At 37.7% G+C, this 23,275-nt stretch overlaps 1 protein-coding gene across 1 annotated transcript in view; it reads right to left on the reverse strand.

The window, feature by feature from the left end:
- LOC150078287 (uncharacterized) overlaps positions 1–23,275 on the reverse strand; it is a 910,840-nt gene that overhangs the window by 203,426 nt on the left and 684,139 nt on the right. The window contains 2 exon segments of the mRNA XM_090384522.1: positions 9,351–9,514; positions 14,633–14,761. Coding sequence (XP_090240648.1) covers positions 9,351–9,514; positions 14,633–14,761 — 293 coding nt within the window.

Genomic DNA, 23,275 nt, shown 5'->3' on the forward strand with positions numbered 1-23,275 from the left:
ACAGAAGAGGAGAATAAGCAGTATGTACTGGAACTTAAGAACAAGTTTGAGCTTCTGAAGATCGTTCAGGACAGTGTTGAATCCAGAGCGTTTGCACTGTGGGGGAGAATGTAAACTTCGGGGGTGTACATGTAGTATATTTTTTATTATTACAGTAGTACCTCAGGTCACAAATTTAATTTGTTCTTTGACTCTGTTCGCGAACCGAAACAATTTTTCCCATTGAAATTAATGCAACTCCAATTAATCCATTCGCCTGCCCCAGAAACATATTGTTTTCTGACTTTTTTATGGATTTATGTGTGGCAAAAATAAATAATATAAAATATACAGTATAACTTTACCTTTGTGGTTGATAGTTGCTGGCACAGGTAGATGGTAGAGGAGGAGGAGGAGGAGGAAGGTTGTCGTTATTTGGTTTTTAGGAACATTAGCAACTAAGGCCATATTGCTCCGGGGATATGTGGTGGTCACTCTCTGACCTTTCCGCGTCCTCCGTATTTGGTGGGCACGGGCTTGAACCCCGGTCTAATCAAGAAGCGTGTGCTATGCACTGCTGCTTCTGCCCACCTGGCTACAGAGGCGCCAAGGAGGAAGGCTACTCCTTCGAAGGAGAGTCCCATTCCATAATAACGTCGGGCATTTCTGGTGTTTTTTCTCTTGTTTGTATCCTGGGAAGTGGTTCGATTGCTGGCTCAGTGGCTGGTGTTTTCACAAGATAACAATCCAGAGACATTTTTCTTTTTCTTTGTTGGATAATTTTCCGAAAATGGGACATCACATTGTCATTTAAAATGTCCACTGCTCTGCTGGTCACAGTTTTGTTAGGGTGATGCTTCTCAATGAAAACCTGCACTTCACTCCACTTCCTACAAATTTCTTTGATCTCAGCACTTGAAACATGTACCACCTCTTCCTCCTCCTCTCCTGAGTGCTCCTCCTGCATAACTTTGATCTGTTCATGTTGCAACTCAACAAGTTCTTCTGTGTCAAGTTCTTGTCTGTGGTCATCCACCAGCTCCACCACATCCTCCTCGTTGACCTCCAAGCCCAAACTCTTGCCAATGGTCACAATCTCGTTCACTAGAGTTACATCTGTCTCCTTGAAGTCTCTATCAGGCACACAACCTGGCCAAAGTCTCCTCCAGGCAGATTGAAACGTGCAGTTAGAGACATTGTTCCATGCCTTGTCAATGAGGTTTATGCAGTGGAGGATATGGAAGTGATCCTTCCAAAAATCACGCAGGGTCAAATCCGTGTTGTTGGTCACCTGCAAACACCTGGAAAAAAGAGCCTTTGTATATAACTTCTTGAAGTTGGAAATTACTTGCTGGTCCATGGGCTGGATGAGAGGAGTGGTGTTAGGAAGCAGAAATCTGACTTTTATGAAGTCGTATTCAACTTCAAGGTCTTCTTCCATACTTGGAGGATGGGCAGGAGCATTGTCCATAACCAGCAGACACTTAAGGGGCAAATTATTTTCCTCAAGGTATTTCTTGACAGTTGGCGCAAAAACTTCAGTCAACCAACCACTCCATAAAAAGTAATCAAGTAATCTTGTTACCTAAGCCTTGCTATTCGCTCTCCACAATACCGGAAGTTTACCCTTTAGCACTTTATTGCATTTAAAAGCATGTGGATTTTCAGAGTGGTAAACTAAAAGAGGCTTACAATCCCCACTTGCATTAGCACACAATAAAAGTGTAAGCTTGTCCTTCATTGGTTTGTGGCCAGGCAGTAACTTTTCCTCTTGGGTTATGTAGGTCCTTCTTGGCATTTTTTTCCAAAAAAGTCTCGTTTCATCGCAATTAAAAACTTGATGTGGTACGTAACCTTCAGAGTTGATAAAGTTTGCAAATTCCTCCACATAGGCATCTGCTGCTTTTTGCCTCTCCAATCCTAACAACACTATGAATTCCAATTCGTCAACGAAACTTCTCGAACCAGCCTCTACTTGCTTTAAATTCATCAACGCTAGCATCACTTGTATTTGGAGTTTCTGCCACTAAATCACCGTGCAAGCCTTCTCGCATATTAGGGCTTCAGAGAAATTCTTAACACTTGAGACCTTTGCTTCATTAACATAGTCACTCCTTTAGCCACATCAGCCGTCTTTAGCGCATCTTTGCTCTTTAAGATAGACAGATCGTAGATTTAGCCATGTCGTACTGATTGGCGAGATCAGAAACACGAACACCATTCTCATGTTTAGTTATTATTTCCTTCTTCATTTCCACTGTAATACGCTTAGGCTTCTTTACATCACTGTCACTAACACTTTTCATTTACTTGGGAGCCATAATGAGGGTTAATTTAATGCAAAAAAGCAAAAAAAAATTGTATCAAGAACAATGCAACGACAAACAATGTTCACAGCGCGCAAACCTAAGTACAACTGATGCTGTTCATGAGCAGAAAACATGACGCCAGAGCCATGTTTGTGCGTTCATGCACCGAGGCACTGTTCGTGGGTCGAGTCAAAATTTGCTCAGAAATTGTGTTTGTGGGCTGATTTGTTCATGACTAGAGGCGTTCGTGACCCGAGGAACCACTGTATTTAATATTTGCAACATATGTATATGTTACAAACAAATCTGTATATTTATATTTATGCATAAATATAAAGGTATGCATATATATACATGCATAAATATAAATATACAGTTTATGCATATTTATGAATGTTCTAATAAGAGATTATGAGAAAAAAAAAAAATAGGAAAAAAAGGAAATATTTATTACTTAACATCTAAATACTAATAGTTGGTTCATATAAACCACATTACTGACAATAATCATATTTTAATAATTATGAAAATCACCGATAAAATTTGAAAAAAAAAAAAAAAATATATATATACAAATTATAATCAAACATGCAAGTACTAGCATTAGCATTAGTAGAGGCATATGATGCAAGAAAGCAAGGTTAAGCAGAATCAGCAAAAAAAAAAAAAAAAAAACAAAACCCCTCCCACTTCACCCCTCCATTCGTTCCAAATACCTGTCCAGCTCAGCCTTAAATTTATTTAGGCTATCAACTTCCACAACAAAAGATGGAAGTCTGTTCCACCAATCAACTACCTGCTGGTTAAAGGCAAATTTCCGCACATCTATTCTACAACTGTCTTTCCTCAATTTGAATCTGTGCCTCCTCAGGTTCTTAATCTGAGCAAGAGGAAGAATCCCATCAGCATTCAGCTTGCTCAACCCATTCAAGGCCTTACCACTTCAATCAGATCACCTCACAGGTGCCTACTCTCCAGGTGCTGAAATTTGCAGGGTTTAAGCCTTTCTTGGTAAGAGCACCCCTTTGTTCCCCTCACCAATCTTGCTGCCCATCTTTGTAATCGTTCCAACAATTCTACATCGTTCCTAAAATGAGGCCTCCAGATCTGTACACAGTACTCTAGGTGTGGCCTGGCCACTGCCTTGTATAACGGTATAATCACCTTTCTGTCCCTGCTAGCAAAATTCATATATATCATTGACAAGACTCTATGACCGGCCCTGGCAGCCCAGTCTGCACTGCTCAGCAAACTTCATATTTAACTGCACAATTACCCCAAGTCCTTTTCATTCTCTACCACTGTCAGTGTAATACCACAGAGTTGATACGTTACTCTGGAGTTACTGCTTCCCATATGTAGTACTTTACATTTGTCACGGTTAAACTTCATTTGCCACCTCTCAGCCCATCTGCTCAACTTTTCTAGATCCTGTTGCAGCAGCGTACTGTCATTAGTGTCCTTTACAACCCTGCCAACCTTCATATTGTCTGTAAACTTGGACATTAAGCCTGATATACCATCATCAACATCATTTATAAATACAGAAAACAACAATGGACACAACACTGAACCCTGAGGGACTCCACTAATAACATTAGTCCATGAAGAGCAGTGTCCATTGATTACCACTCTCTGTCTTCTCCCACTCAATCATCCCTTTATCCATAGCAGCAATTTGCCTCCAATACCACACTGCTCCAATTTGTGCAGCAGTCTTCCATGTGCAACAGTATCAAAAGCCTTTCTAAGATCCAAATATACGATATCGAAGTTATTCCCTGCATCCAGTTCCTTTGTGACCACATCATAATATCCAATCAAACTGGTCAGACAAGACTTCCCCTTAACAAAACCATGCTGTGTCCGAGCTATAACTGAAGTCTTGTCTAGATGAAACTGCAGTGTTCTTTAATCAGTGCCTCCATTAATTTCCATGAAACAGAAGTTAAACTAACAGGTCTATAATTACTTGTGTTGCCCTTTGATCCTACTTTGTGAATTGGAGTCACATTTGTACATCTGCAGTCCATAGGTATCCCCCCTGAGGCCAAGGAAGCTCTCATAATTATGGCAAGGGTTTCCTTACTTCCTTTGCTGCTTCCTTTAATATAACTGGATAGATCCCATCCATCCTGGGTGCCTTTTTTAGGTTTATCTTCAACAATTTCTCCTCCACTTTCCTCTCAGTTATTACAAAATCATCTAGCTCACTGCCAGAGTTTAATTCACCTCTGGCATTCCCCTCCCTGAATAACACCTCGTGTGAATGTAGATGCAAAATACTCATTTAGTTTGTTAGCCACCTGAACAGGATCATCAACAGTTGAACCATCAATATCCGGTGTACCAATCTGATTCATTCCTTTCCTTCTAGAGTTTACATAGGTAAAGAACTCTTTGCTGTTTTTCTTTGCATTCTTTGCCAAAGATTTCTCATAATCTGCTTTTGCCTGCCTAATCTCCTTTGTGACTTGGTTACAGACCAGCTTATATCATCATAGGCATCCATGTCACCCATTAATTTATATGTATCCCATGCAATTTTTCTTCTCTGCCACACGTCTCATTAGTTCATCTGACATCCATTTAGGCCTAAACCTTGAACAATATTTCTTAGTTGTATGTAAAGCCTAGTAGCTTCCAAGATTAATTCTTTGAATGCCTCCCATTTTGAATTTCTGTTGGTAACATCATCAGTTGGTCCTACCGTATAGAATTTAAATACTGTCTCAGACCACCGTAGTCGCCTTTACGAAAGCAAAAACCCTTCCCTTAATCCCTGATGGTAGTCACCTCTTTGAGTAAATCCCACTTCAGCACACTGTGATCACTGCCACCTAGTGTTTATCTGCAGATTTTTAATGCATGAAGAATCACTACTTATAATCAGATCAAGAGTATTACTCCCTCTATTTGCCTCCCGAACATGCTGATGTAGAAAACAATCATCGAATAAATCCACAAAAGCCTTGCTAATGTGTGAGTGACCAACCAACAAATTCCAGTCAATATCCAGGAAATCTCCCATTATAAGACTCTCTGATTTACTGGCACACTCTATTTCTCTGCACAATTGCTCATTATACTCAGCAGATTCATTAGGCCTATAACACACTCCTACTCTCAATTTTGATTTCCCACTGCTTATGTCACACCAAACTGACTCGACACTGAACTGTTAAGCGATGTAGACTGGCTTCTCTTCCTTGGATTTTATGTGTTTCTTAACTAATAGCATAAACCCTCCTCCCTTCCTATCCTGTCTATTCTTCCTATACACATTGCACTCCCCAAATTCCGTTTCTGCATTTCTTATATCTGTGTGACACCACCATGTCTCTGATATCCCAACAATATGTGCCTTTGATGTTTTGAACAACACCTCAATTTCATCAAATTTATTTACTAAACTCCTAGCATTGGTGTATATGCTAGTATACATGCACTTCCTATTCTTAGCTACCCTAACACAACCCATGTGTTTATTTGTACCGCAATGACTGCCAGCAGTCTCTGAAATAACCTGCATCTTGTTTTCCAGGCTGCTGCTCATTCCAATAAAAGCAGTGCAAGAATCATGTTCACCTCTGCCAGTGGCTACTGTTAATCTATTAGGCCTTGTATCCCCCCCAAGCTAGCAGTTTTCGGATCACCTAACAATGCCTAGATAGCGTCAGCAAATATTCTTGCACCCTTTCTATTTAAGTGTATCTCATCCCTGTAGAAGCAGTCTCTCCTGTTAACAAGTACAAACCAGGCTGAAAAAATTCTATCCCTTGAGCCTTGCACATCTTTCCAGGGCTGAATTGATCGACAAGCCTCTCATTATATACTCCCTCCTATCGTGTCTGGTCAGAATTGCAGACACTTTCAAATTCAACTCTAATTCACAGCTCTTTTTCAACAGTGACCTGTACTTGTTAAGTAATTCCACCAGTCTCCTACTCTTAATATCATTAGTGCCAATGTGTACAACAATATCATCTTTTGTGCCCTTAAAAGATGATATCTGCACTACAACATTTTTTTTTTTATCAACCTTTACCCCTGGCAGACATACCCTGGTCCTGTTCCACCTATCCTTTTCACATACCATGTTCCCCGTTTCCCTTACAATATAGTCACCGACAACTACTAGTTCCTGTGGGACCAGCGCATTCTGCCTTGGGGGTTGCTGGTGTGATGATCAAGTGCAAGATCTGGCTTTGATGTGGGCAGCTGAGAGCTTGATGGACCCCTCAATTTTGATCCTTCGAGGGCATCCACCCTGTTCTTCAAGCTAGCATATAAGCCCATAACAACGCTGAGCTGTCACCTGATTTCCTCACACTCCTTACATCGTGCACACACAAAGACGTTCCCCTTGGTAATATCATGTCCCGTGCCAGATTACACCATAAACATCAAGCAAGCAGTGCATTGTAAAAGGCTGCCATGAGTCTTTCCTCAGTTTGAATCTATGCCTTCCTCAAGTTTGTGTTAGTCTACAGAAGCTGCAATTTACAGAACATAAGCCTTTCTCATAAGAGCACACACCTTTGTTCCCTTCACCAGTCTTGTTGCCCTTCTCTGTACTCATTCTAGCAACTCTTCATCCTTCCTAAAATGAGGTTTCCTGACCTGTACGCAGTACTCAAGATGTGGCCTGACTATTGCCTTATACAAGGGGATAATCACTTCCTTCTTCCTGCTCGCAAAATTTCTGTATATCATTGACAAGACCCTATGACTTACAATGGCTGCCTGTCTGCACAATTATCCCCAAGTCTCTTCCATTCTCCATTCCATACAATGTTCAACTTCAGATGTCACTTGCCCAACTTTTCCAGATCCTGTTGCAGCAGCATAGTTTCACTGCTGTTATTAACAACCCTGCCAACCGTTGTATCATCTGCAAACTTTGACATTAAGCTTGATATACCTTCATCAATATCATTGATAAATATACAAAACAATAATGGGCCCAACACCAAACCATGAAGGACATCACTAATAATATTAGTCCATGTTGAGCAGTATACATTGATTACCTCTCTCTGTCTTCTCCCACTCAACCATCCTTTTATCTATTGTAGCAATGTTCCCTTAATGCCATAGCTCCAATTTGTACAGTAGTCTTTCATGTGCAACAGTATCAAAAGCTTTCCTAAAATCCACGTACAGTGGATTTCGGTTTTATGGGACCTGTTAATAGGGGCAGCCGTTTATTTGAGGCAAATCTTAAAAAACAGAACCCAATCAAGAAAATAGCCAGGGTTTATTCACTTAATTGGGACAACATGCCGTTTAATCGGGGCAGGAGACCCCAGCACTGGAGATTACCCTATAATTGTCTCCGACCGAACCACATGGTACGGTTGGATTTCTGGAGGTCACAACCAGAAAACAATAAAAACAATTAGCAATCACCTGTTTATTGGGCTTTTCTGTTAGTGCAATCTATCATAAATGGATAGTAAACTCAATCTTATTGAATTTGCAATGATACTGACAGCTGGAATTCTGTGGGTTATTATGGTGAAATGTGTTTACACTTTCATGTAATCATCAATCATATAAAAAAATTAAATTTCAGAATCTTCTCTTCATTCCTATTTTTAAAGCTTCATAACTTATTACTATGTTCTGACTTGCACATATCGTGTTACTTGCAATTTGTGTGTGCTGAGTTCTTTGTTATTGATTGCTTATCTTTTCACTGTTTTAAATTTTATCCCCACCCATAAATGTCAGAGAACAGATATGTCAACTAGTTAGTATGTACATATTACAGCATGTATTAATTATTTCGATTATCACGTATATTCTTCCGATTATCATATATGTCCTTCCAATTTTCACATATCGTTTAATTTTTTAATTGGTAAGGTAATAAAGGGTAAATTTGTGCTAAATATATATCTTTACTTTTATAGCCTGTGGATAATATTCGTCCTATTTTCGCTAATTAGAGTCGCTGTTTAATAGAATTAAAATTCAATCCACAAACGTGATCACAATGACCACTGTTTACTACATATTGTATAGTGAATGGTATTTTACTATGGTGACTCCATTGTAACGTGATTTGATTGTACAGTGAACCAATTGTAAAGCAGGGGTCCATTGTATTTTTAACTTTTTTTAAGTGAAACTTCAGATAATTGGTTAAGCTGCTTAATTGGGCCAAAATGCACTAGTCCTGATGTGTCCCAAATAACCGAATTGACTGTATATGATATTAAAATTATTTTTTGCATCCAGTTCCTTTGTGACCATGTCATAGTATCCAATCAAATTGGTAAAAAAGACTTCCCCTTAACAAACCCATACTCTGTCTGAATTATTACTGCTGTCTTGTCTAGATGATCCTGCAATGCTTCTTTAACCAGTGACTCTATTATTTTCCCTGGAACAGAAGTCACACTAACGGGTCTGTAATTATTTGTGTCACCCTTTGTGAATTGGAGATACATTTGTGCATCTCCAGTCCATGGGGACTTCCCCCGAGTCCAAGGATGCTTTCATAATTATGGCTAAGGGTTTGTTTACTTCTTTTGCCACCTCCTTTAATATAACTGGATAGATCCCATCTACACCAGGTGCCTTTCATATGTTTAACTTCAACAATTTCTCCTAGACTTTGCTCTCAGTTATTACAAAATCAAATCTGTCTGCTGCTACAAGAATGCACTATTGTGCTGTTATATTGGCTGCAATAAAACAGTTATAAAGAAATTGTAAGCTCCTCCTGCTATTGTGCTCATAATAAAGGAAATTTATTTATTTATTTATAAATTAAATAAATTAAAATGTACTTAAAACAAATGTACTTAATATAACAACAAGGTTAGAGAAATTTCTTAACCTTGCTCCAATGGATCTCCAGAGTTGTATTTTGTAAATGGACTTCCATACCTTTGGTATGGAAGTCCATTTTCAAATTTAGAACACCAAACTGAATCATTGAGAGAGAGAGAGAGAGAGAGAGAGAGAGAGAGAGAGAGAAAGATCCAATTAGTTTTAATTCAGTGTTTGGAAAAATATTGAATAAAAAATAAAATTATTATTTTTACTTACAGTTATAGTTACATTGACAGAGTGGAATCCATCAAATGTTTTATCCCATGGGTTAAAATGACCATACATCATATGTGATTTGTCCCACATCACTTTTGGCTTTAAAACATATCCACATCTTCCATTTTGTTCAAACATTGCTGTGTTAACATGAAGTGCAGTATCTGTCATACAAAAAAAAAAAAGAAAAAAAAGTGTATATAATTTGGTAATTTATATAAATAACCCTAGTATGATATTCAACACCAGCACATACTCAAGTGCAAGAAGTATAATTCAAATTCGGAAAATAATGAGTTCTTATAAAATAATTAAAAAATGAAAACTGGTTGAATCAATGAAATGTATGCAGTCACTTTATCCATTTATTCTACAGGTGCTGAAAGCAACCTGCACTAACATTTATATAGCCTACAAAGAAATGCCAAAATTAATCTCAATTATTTACCACCCTCTTTAAATAATTTTTTCTCTAAATTGAAAACATGCAATTCACATATCAACTTTTTATTATTTCTTTATATTATATTCTTTTGTTAAAAAAAAATACTAAGGCATGCTAAAAAATTTCTCATAAGCAAAAATTTGCAGATAAAAACTTGGTAGGCGATATAGATTCTGAAATACAGTAATTAGTAAGTGAAACAGATTTCATTAACTAGTTTGATACACATTGCTGTAATTTTGCTATGTGATACAATTTCTGTACACCATGTCCACTGACTTGAACAAGTTATGAATTTACTAACAATCATTTCACACTAGCCAACTAGAGAGAGCAATGTAAACTCCTTGAGTCAGTCAGTTAGTTTCAAAATTGTACTTGAATATATGTTTTATTTATTTTTGTTTTGTTATATTGTTAAAATAAAGAGTGATATTCAAAGTACACATCTAGACTATTTCTTACCACTAAAAGAACCTGGCATTACATATGCCATCAGCATCATATGACTCAGCAAATGGGCTAACTTGTTGCAGCATCTCGTCCAATTTTTGCATTACTTTGGCCATGCACCCTTGGTTTGATTGTTTTTCAGACCGTTTTGTTGTTGCTTCAGCAGAAATGAAAATATAAAGTTGTCCATATCCCGGCTTATTTGTCTGGTTTGGATATAGTGGTGAGACCAAATGGTAAATCTGGCTGCGTATTCTAAATCACTGCTTGGCCCATTTCCACAGATACACCATTGACCATAGGGTCTCCATTCTTGTTTAGCGGTGATATAATTCTACAGCAGTACCCTGTGGGATATATGCAATGTCTCTATTTGGAGGTGGTTCCCCATCTTCTCCAACAAATATTGCAGCAACCTCCATTTTGGATGTAGGTGCATTATATCATCTCTTATCTATGTCCTGGTCTTCTATAAATGGCATGTGCACATTCATCGTTGGATTGGCCTAGATTATTTTGATGCATTTGTTGATATGACACAGAAAATGGGTCAACTTGTCGCAGCATCTCATCCAATTGTTGCATTACTTCGGCCATACACCCTTGGTTTGATTGTTTTTCAGGCCATCGTGTTGTTGTTTCAGCATAATCAAAAATATAAAGTTGTGGCTTATTTGCCTCGTTTGGATATAGTGGTGACCAAATAGGAGACCGAATGGTCTCCTGTAAGGATATAGGAGACCAAACGGTAAATCTGGCCATGTATTCTAAAACAGTATGAACTATTTATAGGCAGAGATTTAATCTCTGCACACATTGATTCGAAAGTCAATTCTGAGTTTTACTCTCATATATGTTGTCTGTAGTTATTTGTTTCAAGTGTATACCCTGTAAACAGCTCTTGTAACAGAGTATGTGTCTCAGACAGTGGGTCGAGTGAAACCTTTCCATCATGACAGCATTTAGTGTATTTATTCGATGTGTTTACCTCATGTCCCCAATATTTTGCATTGCAATACTCGCAGTTTAAAAAAAATTTTCCTATGTCATGCTCTTCCACATTAATTACAGCTTGTTGATTATTCGCATCCGATACTTCTATTTGATAGTCCTACTGTGTTTCACCCGTCTTCTCATTTCCAATCTTGCTTCTCTTTCTTCAATGTTTTCTGTCCGTCTTCGTAGTTGTAGAGTCTTGTTTCGGTCTCTTAGTCTATTAGATCTCTCCTTTTACACTTCTTAAAATTTAAATTGATTAAGTTCAGCTTTTTTTCTGAGTAATATGGAACAGTTTACTAAAATTGAAGACAGATAAAATAAACAGTTAAAATAACAGTTATCTTTCAGACATAGGTTGCCTTTCTTCAGTCAAAAAATGTTAGCACAAAAATTAATAAAGAATGCCCGGTATGGTGGTCATGTGAGGTGAACCGCGTGAACAGCTGCTGGCAACAATTAGCAATTGTTGCCAGCACCTGTTCTTGAATACTACTGAATATACTGAATTGAATACTATTGCAGCAATTAGCAATTGTTGCCAGCTGCTAATTGTTAGGCAGCATACCCAAGCGTTTTATATATACAGGGTGTTTCAAAAGTGATGGTCAATAGTTTAAAGGTGAACTGTACAGACTACAATATGCAAAAATAGCCCAGTAAACATGGGTTCTTAAGAGAATCACTTTCAAGATACTGCACATTTCTAGTTGGGATCCACCATTGACAAGGTGAGCTGTACAGAGTTGGGTCCACCAATGACTTGTTTGTTTAGGTTAGGTTATGCTCATTCTCTCCCTTTTCCCTCTGTCAACGCTCTGAGACGTAGCAGGCATACTAGTACTTGTCAAAGGATAGTCAACATGGAAATGTATGGTAAAGCCAACGGCAGTGCATCCGAGGCTAAACGTTTGTATCAAGAAGAATTTCCGCACCGAAGGCAGCCCAACAGGTGCACATTCATCAGGGTACATCAATGCCACGGCGCCTCCGTAGCCAGGTGGGAAGGAGCAGCAGTGCATAGCACACGCTTCTTGATCACACCGGGGTTCGAGCCTGTTACCACCAAATACAGAGGATGCGGAAAGGTCAGGGAATGACCACCGCATATCCCGGAGCAATATGGCTTTAGTTGCTAATGCTCCTAAAAACCAAAACAAAAAAACAAAAAAAAAAAAATATATCAATGCCTTAGAGAACCTGGGTGCTTCACACATGGAGTATGAGCAGGTAGGCCCAGAAGCATAACACCTGATGTTGAGGAAAGGGTGTTAGAAAGAATATAACAAAATACAGGTATTTCGACAAGGAGGTTTTTTTTTTTTTTTTTAGGAGCATTAGCAACTAAGGCCATATTGCTCCGGGATATGCGGTGGTCATTCCCTGACCTTTCCGCATCCTTTGCGGTGTCAGATAAGTATGCATGTAACTTGAAAAATGTGCATTGTAAGATTGTGTGCTATAGCAGGGTTAGCTGTATAGTTTAAATTTTAAACATGCATTATTTGTAGTGATGTTCATTATAATATTACAATAAAAGATTAAATTACAAAGCAAACAATTTTAAATTATATCTTGCTTATTTCAAAATTATGTATATGATGCACTTTCTATATCCTTAATAGGCAAGATGTATAATATATATAGCCTGCCGTTGCACTTTATTCATACATTAGCCATTTGTATTATGGGAGAGGTATGTCCAGTCAAAGGATAAGTGTAAACACATATTTCCCAACTGTTTTCATACATGAATTTTTTTTTTTTCATTGTTCATGGAAAAAGAAATTTCTGATGAATGGTAATTAAACCGACTTTCTCTGTTCAGACATACAATTAAATAGCACCTCAAATGATAGTAAAGTTTCATAAGTACATTTACAGTTATCGTTAACCTTGTACAGAGTTTTGAAGACATACAGGGTTTTTATAACCTTATAAAGGATTTTCTGAAGATGGGCTCAGTTACGACAACCAATGTCATGTCACCTGCCATATTTTTGCACAGTCAGGTCCATTGATAGTGTGACTACAAGTACAGCAAACTGCGATCAACAGAAATTGATAGTGGCATTTATAAATCAATCAAAAAAAAATATATATATATATATATACAATACACTTTGTTGAGAATCAATACTCCTATGAATTGTAAGGAAAATTGGCCAACTCATTGGCAACACTGGTAGTGTACTCCACTCTCAGTACAATGAACTGCATCAAGAGAAAGCTCCTTTGGTAAAAGGGATATGATTCCTTTTTTTGAAAAGGAATTTGGTTTCAACATTGCTAGTTTTGTTTGATATTATAGCATATTAGGAAAGTATAATGACAAAGTAGTGTCATGCTTATATTGTTCCCATTCTAATTTGAGGATACAATTGGAGGAATAGCAAACCTTTTCTGCCCACTACTTCTATAGCTTTCAACAACCTTGGTACTGGAGATTTTTATTTTTAGACAGAATTTTACTTTTTTTTTTTTTTTAAATCTTAATTTTTGCCTGAAGTGCATCAGTTTGGTAAGAGTTTTGAGCATCTTCTTTAAACTATTCAGTGAATTATTCTCCTCCCAAAAATTCATGGCAAGATCACTGCCTTTAGGCAAAGTGTATCATATTCCTTTTGAATATGAGCTGCCCAACTTTCAATCATGATTAGTGACTGCCAACAAGAGCTAACGTCAGTTAGTTTACATGCCCAGTCATGTAAGATCTATAGCTAAGTTTCCTTAGTGGTGGAAGAGTTGCTACCCTTGCCCTATCTGTTGCACAGTCCTCAAAACACTTCTCTTACTTAGAAGTTATGTAATGCAATTTATAACTACTAAAATAGTTGGCTATGTACAGAAATTATGCAATTGCACTAACTTGTATGCTAGTTAACTCCCTATGTAATCTGTGGCTTTAGTCCTAAACTATTCTGTAATGCAAGAGATTATTGTTTAAAAATAAAACTATTCAAAATCATAATAAATGCTTTATGTTCTTGCAAAAATAAAAATGAAGTATATGAAGTTATAAAGAGTAGCACAAGTGCTAGTTGCCTTTTTAGTATTCTGAGTCTGCAAAAAAGACAAAAGTCATTTTACATAGTTTTAGTTCTCTTAAAGTAGCTATTTTTCAATTATCATCAGGAATCAGTATGTGGCTGCTTGCCAAAATTTGCTATATAAGAGAATTAAAACCATGCAAAAATTTTTTTCATACTATTTCCATAGGCATAGAATAGTAAAAATAAATATAACAATTTCCACTATTCAAAATATAAATTTTTTAATGAAATTTCTCTATTTTTAAAAGGTTTAAAAAAATTAAAACAAATCATAAGAACATAAGAAAGAAAAATAAATATAAAATGTAAGAATATGATAGTTCTAAAATGAGCACCTTCAGTCTGATAGTTAAGGGCGACCATTTGAATTCCAAATGCCCAAAAGATCACAGGATTAAAATTGGAAGAATCGATCCTCATTCCAGCTGGATAAGTCCTCATCAACTGAGTTTCACAATGAGTTACAATAATTAAGGATCATTACACAACATTTATAAATTTCTTAATGCACAAAACAGTTTAGATTTATCCTTAATTCTAGAAAAATAATAAAATTACAGATTTTAAAAACTGTATAAACTTAAGTAAAATTGCTTGACTGCTATAAAATCTGTTACGCAAAAATGTTATTTTAGCATAACATGCACTTGAAAAATCTTTGCTTGAGAAAAAAATCTGCATTTAAAGTTTATGCAGGACTTTTTCCCCCAAGTTTCTCCTAGTAAATTTTCGTGTTTTTAGTTTCTCTAAAACATAAAGAAAAATTGTTATATATTCAAGATGCATTACGGAGTGTAATATTTCTCTGAAGGCCTTGTTTGTGCAAGTTCTTCCCTAGGCTGTCCCAGTTGATAGTTTTACTAAGCCTTACATTTGTCATTTGAATGAGCCTTCATCCTAGTTGCCGCCTGGGCTTCCACCCATATGCAACTAGTTCTCGGCTGTGACTTTTATCTTCTCAAACCTTTTTTTAAGGTTAGTGAGTTATTAACTAAATAACAATTCAACAAAACATTCAACACAAGTTAATTCAAAGTTCAAATAACAAATGGATAGAATATTTAGCCTCATGGTGGGGATGGCATCTGTACCCCACTGCATACTACGAGGAGGTAGGTCACCCTATCTAGCAAACAGGTCTGTGTGCAAACATGCTTTTAACATACTTGAAAAATCTGTCAAATAAAAAAAAATTATTATAAAGCTCCACTACTGTGGGCTGTGTGAGAGCAAGCATCCCTCCCTCCAACTTCGCTTGGTCTGTATATAGTGGGCAGGTCAGCACAATGTAAAGGCCGATCTCTGGCTCTCCACAAGGGCACAATTCAGAGGTTGCGAGGCCCATGCAGCCTTGACCTCAAACCATGTCCAGTCAGGACAGAACAGACAGCCAGTCCAAACCGGAGCCAAGGTCTTCGCTGGATCATGGTATGAACGGAGGGGAGACATATAAGTGTCTACTCTTCTCAGAACTGGTCTGTTGATTTTGCCATATGGCCTCCAACTCATCATTAATTTTCCTCTGCTTGTGTGCTATGTTAAAGGCATCCTCTGCCTGCCAAACTGGGCATGACCAGAGGTCAGTCTGGGAATCCCTCTCTTCAAGCAGTATCTTAGGTGGGCCTGAGCTACCTACAGATCAGCTGGCAATTTTCCAGCTAATACACATAAAACATCGGTAGCAATTGTTCTACAGGCTTAGTTATACCAAGAAGAGCAGGCCTCTGTACAGAGAGAGAGAGAGAAGGATCTGATGAACATGAAAGTTTTAAATCCTCCTTCCCCAAGCTCCAGATGCAGAGCTTACAGTAAGCCTTACAGCAAGAATGATTCTGAATTCATTTTTGTGTACTGTTCCTCACCAGTTAAAATGGATACTTGATTTCAGTCAGTATATTAAAAGAAGCTGAGTTACGGAACTAGTCATCTTCCCATTTGTCTTGAGCATACGGTTCACAAAGTAATTTTCATCTGTGAAGTCTTGAAGGCCATTCTAGAGGTCATGATGTACCAAACACACAAAGCAAAGACAGTTTGAGAAAATGAGAACTAAACTTGTGACCAATAAGGGGATTAGTTGCAGAATGCTTTTGAGGTGTGAATCTTGACTCATTCAGAAAGAAGCTATTAGAATTAGAAAGAAGGGGAAATGTTAGTACTTCAGTCTAAAAGAAACACTTCCTTAAGGAGCTTCACTCATTAAAATAAAATTCTGTGATCTAGCACTGGGACAGCTTCAGCTACCATACTGACAAATTCTTCTTGTGGCAATAATTAAGATGTTATTCTCTTCTCATGCTATATAGTTCACAATTTCTGTAACTAAAAAATTTAATGTAAACAATAGAACAAATTGTTACATTATAAAAAAACCTTTTTTTTTTTTTTTTTTTTTTTTTAAGTATTTCATCAGCCTGAGAGACCATACATTTATAATGGTGTCTGCCTCTGAATAGTGGTTTCTCTACTACGAAAAATTTGACCGCTTCAGTACATATAAAATACCCACTCTAGTCTTTATTGTCCATGCCAAGATGTCATTACTCAAATCAATGCAAAAATTAATTCATTATTCATCACTGGTATTTTGGGATTAGTTCAGCTCTTTAAAGCTACTTGAAGTAAACAGCATGTGAAATTAAGAAAAACCGATAAGTAATAAAAAAAGTTATGTTCTTGTTTTTGGCATATTAACTACTGAGGACAATATGCCAGTTCTTATAGTACTTCAGTGCATATAGTCTGAAGTATATATAATGTCTATAAGTGTGTATTCACAGGCCAATTTTCATGTTAAGCAGGCCGAAAATTTCACAGAGAACCTATTTAATTGCTGATGTTATTTGGCTCCTTAGTCCTATAAGTTCAGTTATGATGGCACATCTAGGATTGATCTGTTCTTCCAAAAGCCATACCGATGATCTAGTAGGAGATTTTGTAACTCCAGGATTCAAGTGAGCCTTGTATGAACCATCCTTTTGAAAATTTTACCCACGGAGCTTGTAAGAGATATTGGTATGTAATTTTGAACACAGGATCTTTTTCTGGTTTTCGTAAGGTGGTAATGAAAGTATGGTACCAGTAAGAAAGATAGGCATTTTCAGAGAAGAACTGATTATAGAAAATTAACAGGGTACACAAGTCTTCTTCAAGTAAAGGCTTCAGCATAACATAATGAGCACCATCTGGGCCTGCGGCACTAATGGAAGATCTATTTAATGATTCTTTAAGTTCTATTAATGTAAAGGGTTGGTTGTACAGGAATGAACGGTGCACGAAGAAGTTGATTTTATATCGTTATGCATCTGCTTTGATGTTCTGGAAGGAGAATACATAGCAGGAAGGAGAAGCAGAGATTGTAGCAAATTATTCTGCTAGTGCATTAGCAACTTCTTCAGGAGTAGATATATCTTTCTCTTTCCAGTAAAGTATTAGAGAGGGTAGCCACACGAATTTGCTATTTAGCGCTTGTATCCTTCTCCAGATGAGCTGTGTGTCGGTGTCGGTGTCTTTTGTGATGGTTGAGGCAAAAGCAATCCGAAAATCATATTTTGCTTTCCATTTAATTTGTCTTGCTTTAGTTTTCAGTCTTTTATAAGCAAGTGGTAAGATACTTGAGAAAATTATTTCATGTGTGGTTTTTCTCCTGTCTGCCATTAAAGCAATCTGTATTCTATTAGTGATTTAGGTGAATGCGATATGTCTTGGATTTTGGAAAGGAAGCATTAGCTGTGGTCAGAATCTGATTGGTTATGTAAGTAGTTACATCATCAATAGGTTGATGATGTATTTGGGCAGATCAGCCATCACTTCCCAAATCCTAAAAGTATTTGGGCAGATCAGCCATCTCAGTTCGCCCCATTAAACTTCCAAGTGGATCACTGATCAGGATTTGGAGTTTTCCCTGTTAGCAATGAGTAAATAATTGGAAAGCGATTGCTGTTAATGGGATCGGTTAACACTGACCGTGTCGTGATTGGAAAGGTGGATAGCGAACAAATTGACATGTCAATTACAGAAGTAAATCCTGTAGGTAGGTGGATATAGGTAGGTTTAGTAAATTAAGATCATTATTGTTCATAAATTCTTCAATCAATTTGTTGCCTGCTTTCGTTGTAGTGGATCCCACAATGGATGATGGCCATTAAAGTCACAGAAAGAGACAAACTAGAGTTGTGTAATGAAGTTGTTGAGTTCTGAATGAGAAAATAGCAGAGGTGGAATGTAAATAAAACAAGGGCACCTGAAGTACCAACTGCAATATGAGCTGCCACAGCTTCTAGGGTGGTTTGTAAGTGGATGGGCCTTGATGAAATGTTAGAATTTATAAGAAAAGCTACTTCTTCATGTGTAGGAGATTCTGAGCTTGTATCTTGTCTGTACATGATATAATTTGAAATTTTGGTGAGACTTGCTGTAACAAGGGTGTTTCCTGTAGGCATAAACCTATGGGATTGAATCGAGCAAGTAAATCTTTTAAGTCATCAGAATGAGTGCTTAGTCCTCTGCAGTTCCATTGTATGATGTTGTGCATTATTTAGGTTTAGCTGAGGATGATTCATCTGACTGTTTTTTGTATGCAAGACAATTCTTTTCTTTTGGGAAGATGAGGTGTCCAGTATCCATAGTGTCATTCGCATGAGGTTCTAGTAGGGGTTTCTCATTTTTTCAGTTTGTTTTTGGGAAGACGGGGCGTCCAGTATCCATAATTTTATTCACATGAAGTTCTAGTAGGGATTTCTCATAATCAGAGTGTACATCCACTTCCATACTGTTGGTGAGGGATTCACCTTTCTTACAGTCTTTAGCAGTTTTCAATTTATTTTTCACTGTCATGCAAGACTATTGGAGTACCATTTGGGATACTAATTGGAGCATTAGTAGCCTTGTTGTCTTTACCAGAGGTTGATAGAGTTGCTTTAAACCAGTTAGCTAGTATTAGGTGGTATTGACACAATATTTGAACTGCAGTTAAAAAATAGCTCTAGGTGTGAGATGAACAGGATTGACTAGGCAGTCAACATAACATATCTGTATGCTTCAGGATATGTGTTCTATTTTGTATTTTTTCTTTACACTTTTCCACATTTCACATGATTCAGAAAAGGAGGGGGGTGGCATCCTTTGCAGATGGGGCAAATGGGAGTTCAGGATGAACAGTCTGCTTGTGTATGGTCCTTTGATCCATAAATTGGACAAATGGCATTCCCTCTGCATGCCTGCTGAGAGTGGCCATATTTCGGGAATTTAAAAAATGAATAGGGTTTACAATGTAAGGGTGAATTAAACAGTTTAGCCAGCTTTTACTGTGCATGGCAATTCTGGAGTGCAAAATGTTAAAATGATGGATCTAGTAGGAATGAGATTTCCATATTTTTTGGTCATCATTCATTTGGCACTGATTACTTTTTGATTGCTAAGTTCCTGAATTAATTCTTCCTCAGGGACTGTAAGTAGGTCCCACTCTGTGATGGAGGGGGGATAAGCCAGTGGAGTTGGGTGTCCAGTGCAATGCTGAATTAGTTTGGGATGACATAAACACTGGGAAAACAGAGGGCGCTGACCCTCTTTAAAAATTACAGCTGTGAATTACAGGCTCCAAAAAAGCGATATTTGCCTTTTTATTTACCTAATTGTTATTTTATATTGTACTTTATACATAGTCTCAGTGTTATAGTTACGCTGGTTATTTTTAATTTCAATTTAGATAAAGAGTTTTTGTACATTACTACGTGATATACATAAAACCATTATTTCGTTCGAATCTTGTAGCCACTGTTTTTGTATAGAGTGGTAGGGAATCCAAATTTTTAATTGTGGTAACTAGGTAGCTCTAACGTATAATTATATAGTGTAATACGCATCACTGCATTTAGGATTCTATTAGATAGCGTACTATTGACAATTAATTAATTAAATTTATTAATCTTATTAGCATCAGCATTAGTAGAGGCATATGATGCAAGAAAGCAAGCTTATGCAGCATCAGCCAAAAAAAACCACCCAATTCCACTTCACCCCTTCGTTCGTTCAAAATACCTGTCCAGCTGAGGCTTAAATTTATTTAGGCTATCAACTTCCACGACAAGGGATGGAAGTCTGTTCCACCAACCAACTACCCACTGGCTAAAGGCAAATTTCTGCACCTCTATCCTACATCTGTCTTTCCTCAATTTGAATTTATGCCCTTTCAGGTGATTATTCTGAGCAAGAGGAAGAATCCAATCAGCATTGGGCATGCTCAAACCATTCAAGGCTTTATACTCCTCTATCAGATCACCTCGCTGGTGCCTAGTCTCCAGACACTGTAATTTGCAAAACTTAAGCCTTTCTTCGTAAGAGAACCATTTTGTTCAATTCACTAATCTTGTTGCCCTTCTCTATACTCGTTTCAGCAGCTCTACATCTTTCTTGAAATGAGGCCTCCAGACCTGTATACAGTACTCAAGGTGTGGCCTCACCATTGCCTTATACAAGGGAATAATCACCTCCTTATCCCTGCTAGAAAAATTCCTGTATATCATTGACAAGACACCATGAGCTACTCTTGCAGCCCATCTGCAATGCTCAGAGAACTTCATATCTGCCTGCACAATTACACCAGGTCCTTTTCATTCTCTACCACTGTCAGTGTAGTACCATAGAGTTGATACGTTGCTCTGGAATTGCTGTTTCCCATATGTAGTACTTTACATTTGTCAATGTTAAACTTCATTTGCCACCTCTCAGCCCATATTCTCAACCTTTCCAGATCTTGTTGCAGCAACAGCATAGTGTCAGTAGTATCCTTGACAACCCTGCCAACCTTTGTATCGTCTGCAAACTTGGATATTAAGCTTGATATACCATCATCAATATCATTTATAAATAACAAAACCAATAATGGACCCAACACTGAAACCTGAGGGACTCCACTAATAACATTAGTCCATGATGAGCAGTGTTCATTGATTACCACTCTCTGTCTTCTCCCCCTCAACCACCCCTTTATCCATAGCAGCAATTTGCCTCCAATGCCACACTGCCTCCAATTTGTGCAGCAGTCTTCCATGGGCAACAGTATCAAAGGCCTTTCTAAGATCCAAATATATGATATCAAAGTTATTCTTTGCATCCAGTTCTTTTGTGACTGCATCATAGTATCCAATCAAATTGGTCAGGCAAGACTTCAACTTAACAAAACCATGCTGTGTCCAAGCAATAACTGAAGTCTTGTCTAGATGATCCTGCAGCGCTTCTTTAACAAGTGCCTCCATTAATTTTCCTGGAACAGAAGTTAAACTCACAGGTGTATAATTACTTGTAGTAGTAGTAGTGGCATGTGATGCAAGAAAGCAAGTGTATGAGCTTATGCAGCATCAGCCAAAAAAAAAAAAAAAAAAAAAAAATCACACCATTCCCTCCAAATGCCTGTCCAGTTCCTCCTTAAATTTATTTAACCTGTCAACTTCCACAACGACAGATGGAAGTTTGTTCCAGCAATTAACCACACGCTGGCTAAAGGCAAATTTCCGCACATCTATTCTACATCTGTCTTTTCTTAATTTGAATTTATGCCCGCTTAGGTTTGTAAACTGAACAAGTGGAAGGATCCCATCAGAATTCAGCATGCTCAACCCATTCAAGGCGTTATATACCTCAATCAGATCACCGCACAGGTACCTAGTCTCCAGCCACTGCAATTTGCAGAACTGAAGCCTCCCTTGGTAAGAGGATCAATTTATTTCCCTCACCAATCTTGTTACCCTTCTCTGTACATGCTCAAGTAAATCTACATCCTTCCTAAAATGAGGCCTGCAGACCTGTAAGCAGTACTCGAGGCATGGCCTGACCATTGCCTTATACAGAAGGACAATCACCTCCTACTCCCTGCTAGCAAAATTCCTATATATCATTGACAGAACTCCATGACCTGCCCTGGCAGCCTGTCTGAATTGCTCAGAAAACTTCATATCTGACTGCACAATTACTCCCAGGTCTTATTCATTTTCTACAACCTTAAGTGTAGTACCACACAGTTGATACGTTTCTCTGGGGTTACTTCTACCCATTTGCAGTACTTTGCATTTGCCAAGGTTAAACTTCAGTTGCCACTTCTTAGCCCATCTGCCCAAATTATCTAGATCCTGTTGCAGTAGCACACTGCCATTACTGTCATTAACAACCCTGCCAACTTTTGTATCATCTGAAAACTTCGACATTAAGCCTGATATACCTTCATCAATATCATTGATAAATATACAAAACAACAGTGGACCTAATACCGAACCCTGTGGGACTCCACTAATAACATTAGTCCATGAAGAGCAGCACCCATTGATTACCACCCTCTGTCTTCTCCCACTTAACCATCCTATTATCCATTGTAGCAACTTACCCTTAATACCATTCTGCTCCAATTTCTACAATAGTCTTCCATGTGCAACAGTGTCAAAAGCTTTCCTGAAATCCAAATATATGATACCAAAATTATTCTTTGCATCCAGTTCCTTTGTAACCACATCATAATATCCTATCAAATTTGTCAGACAAGACTTTCCCTTAACAAACCCATGCTGTGTCTGAATTATTGCTGCAGTCTTCTCTAGATGATCCTGCAATGCATCTTTAACCAGTGACTCCATTATTTTACCCGGAACAGAAGTTAAACTAACTGGTCTGTATTTACTCGTGTCACCCTTCAATCCCCCTTTGTGAATTGGGGATACATTTGCACATCTCCAGTCCGTGGGGCCCTCCCCTGAATCCAAGGATGCTCTCATAATTATGGCTAAGGGTTTGCTTAGTTGCTTTGCTGCCTCCTTTAATATAACTGGACAGATCCCATCCACTCCAGGTGCTTTTCTTATGTTTAACTTCAACAATTTCTCCTCCACTTTGCTTTCAATTATTAGAAAATCATTAAGTATCCATCTACAATTTGATAACGTTCTGCCATTTTCAAAACTTAATAATTCCTCATGTGTGAATGTAGATGC

This window comes from Mastigoproctus giganteus, chromosome 11 (genome assembly GCF_048544385.1).
Source record: "Mastigoproctus giganteus isolate SK-2022 chromosome 11, ASM4854438v1, whole genome shotgun sequence".
In the NCBI taxonomy this organism is placed as follows: Eukaryota; Metazoa; Arthropoda; class Arachnida; order Uropygi; family Thelyphonidae; genus Mastigoproctus; species Mastigoproctus giganteus.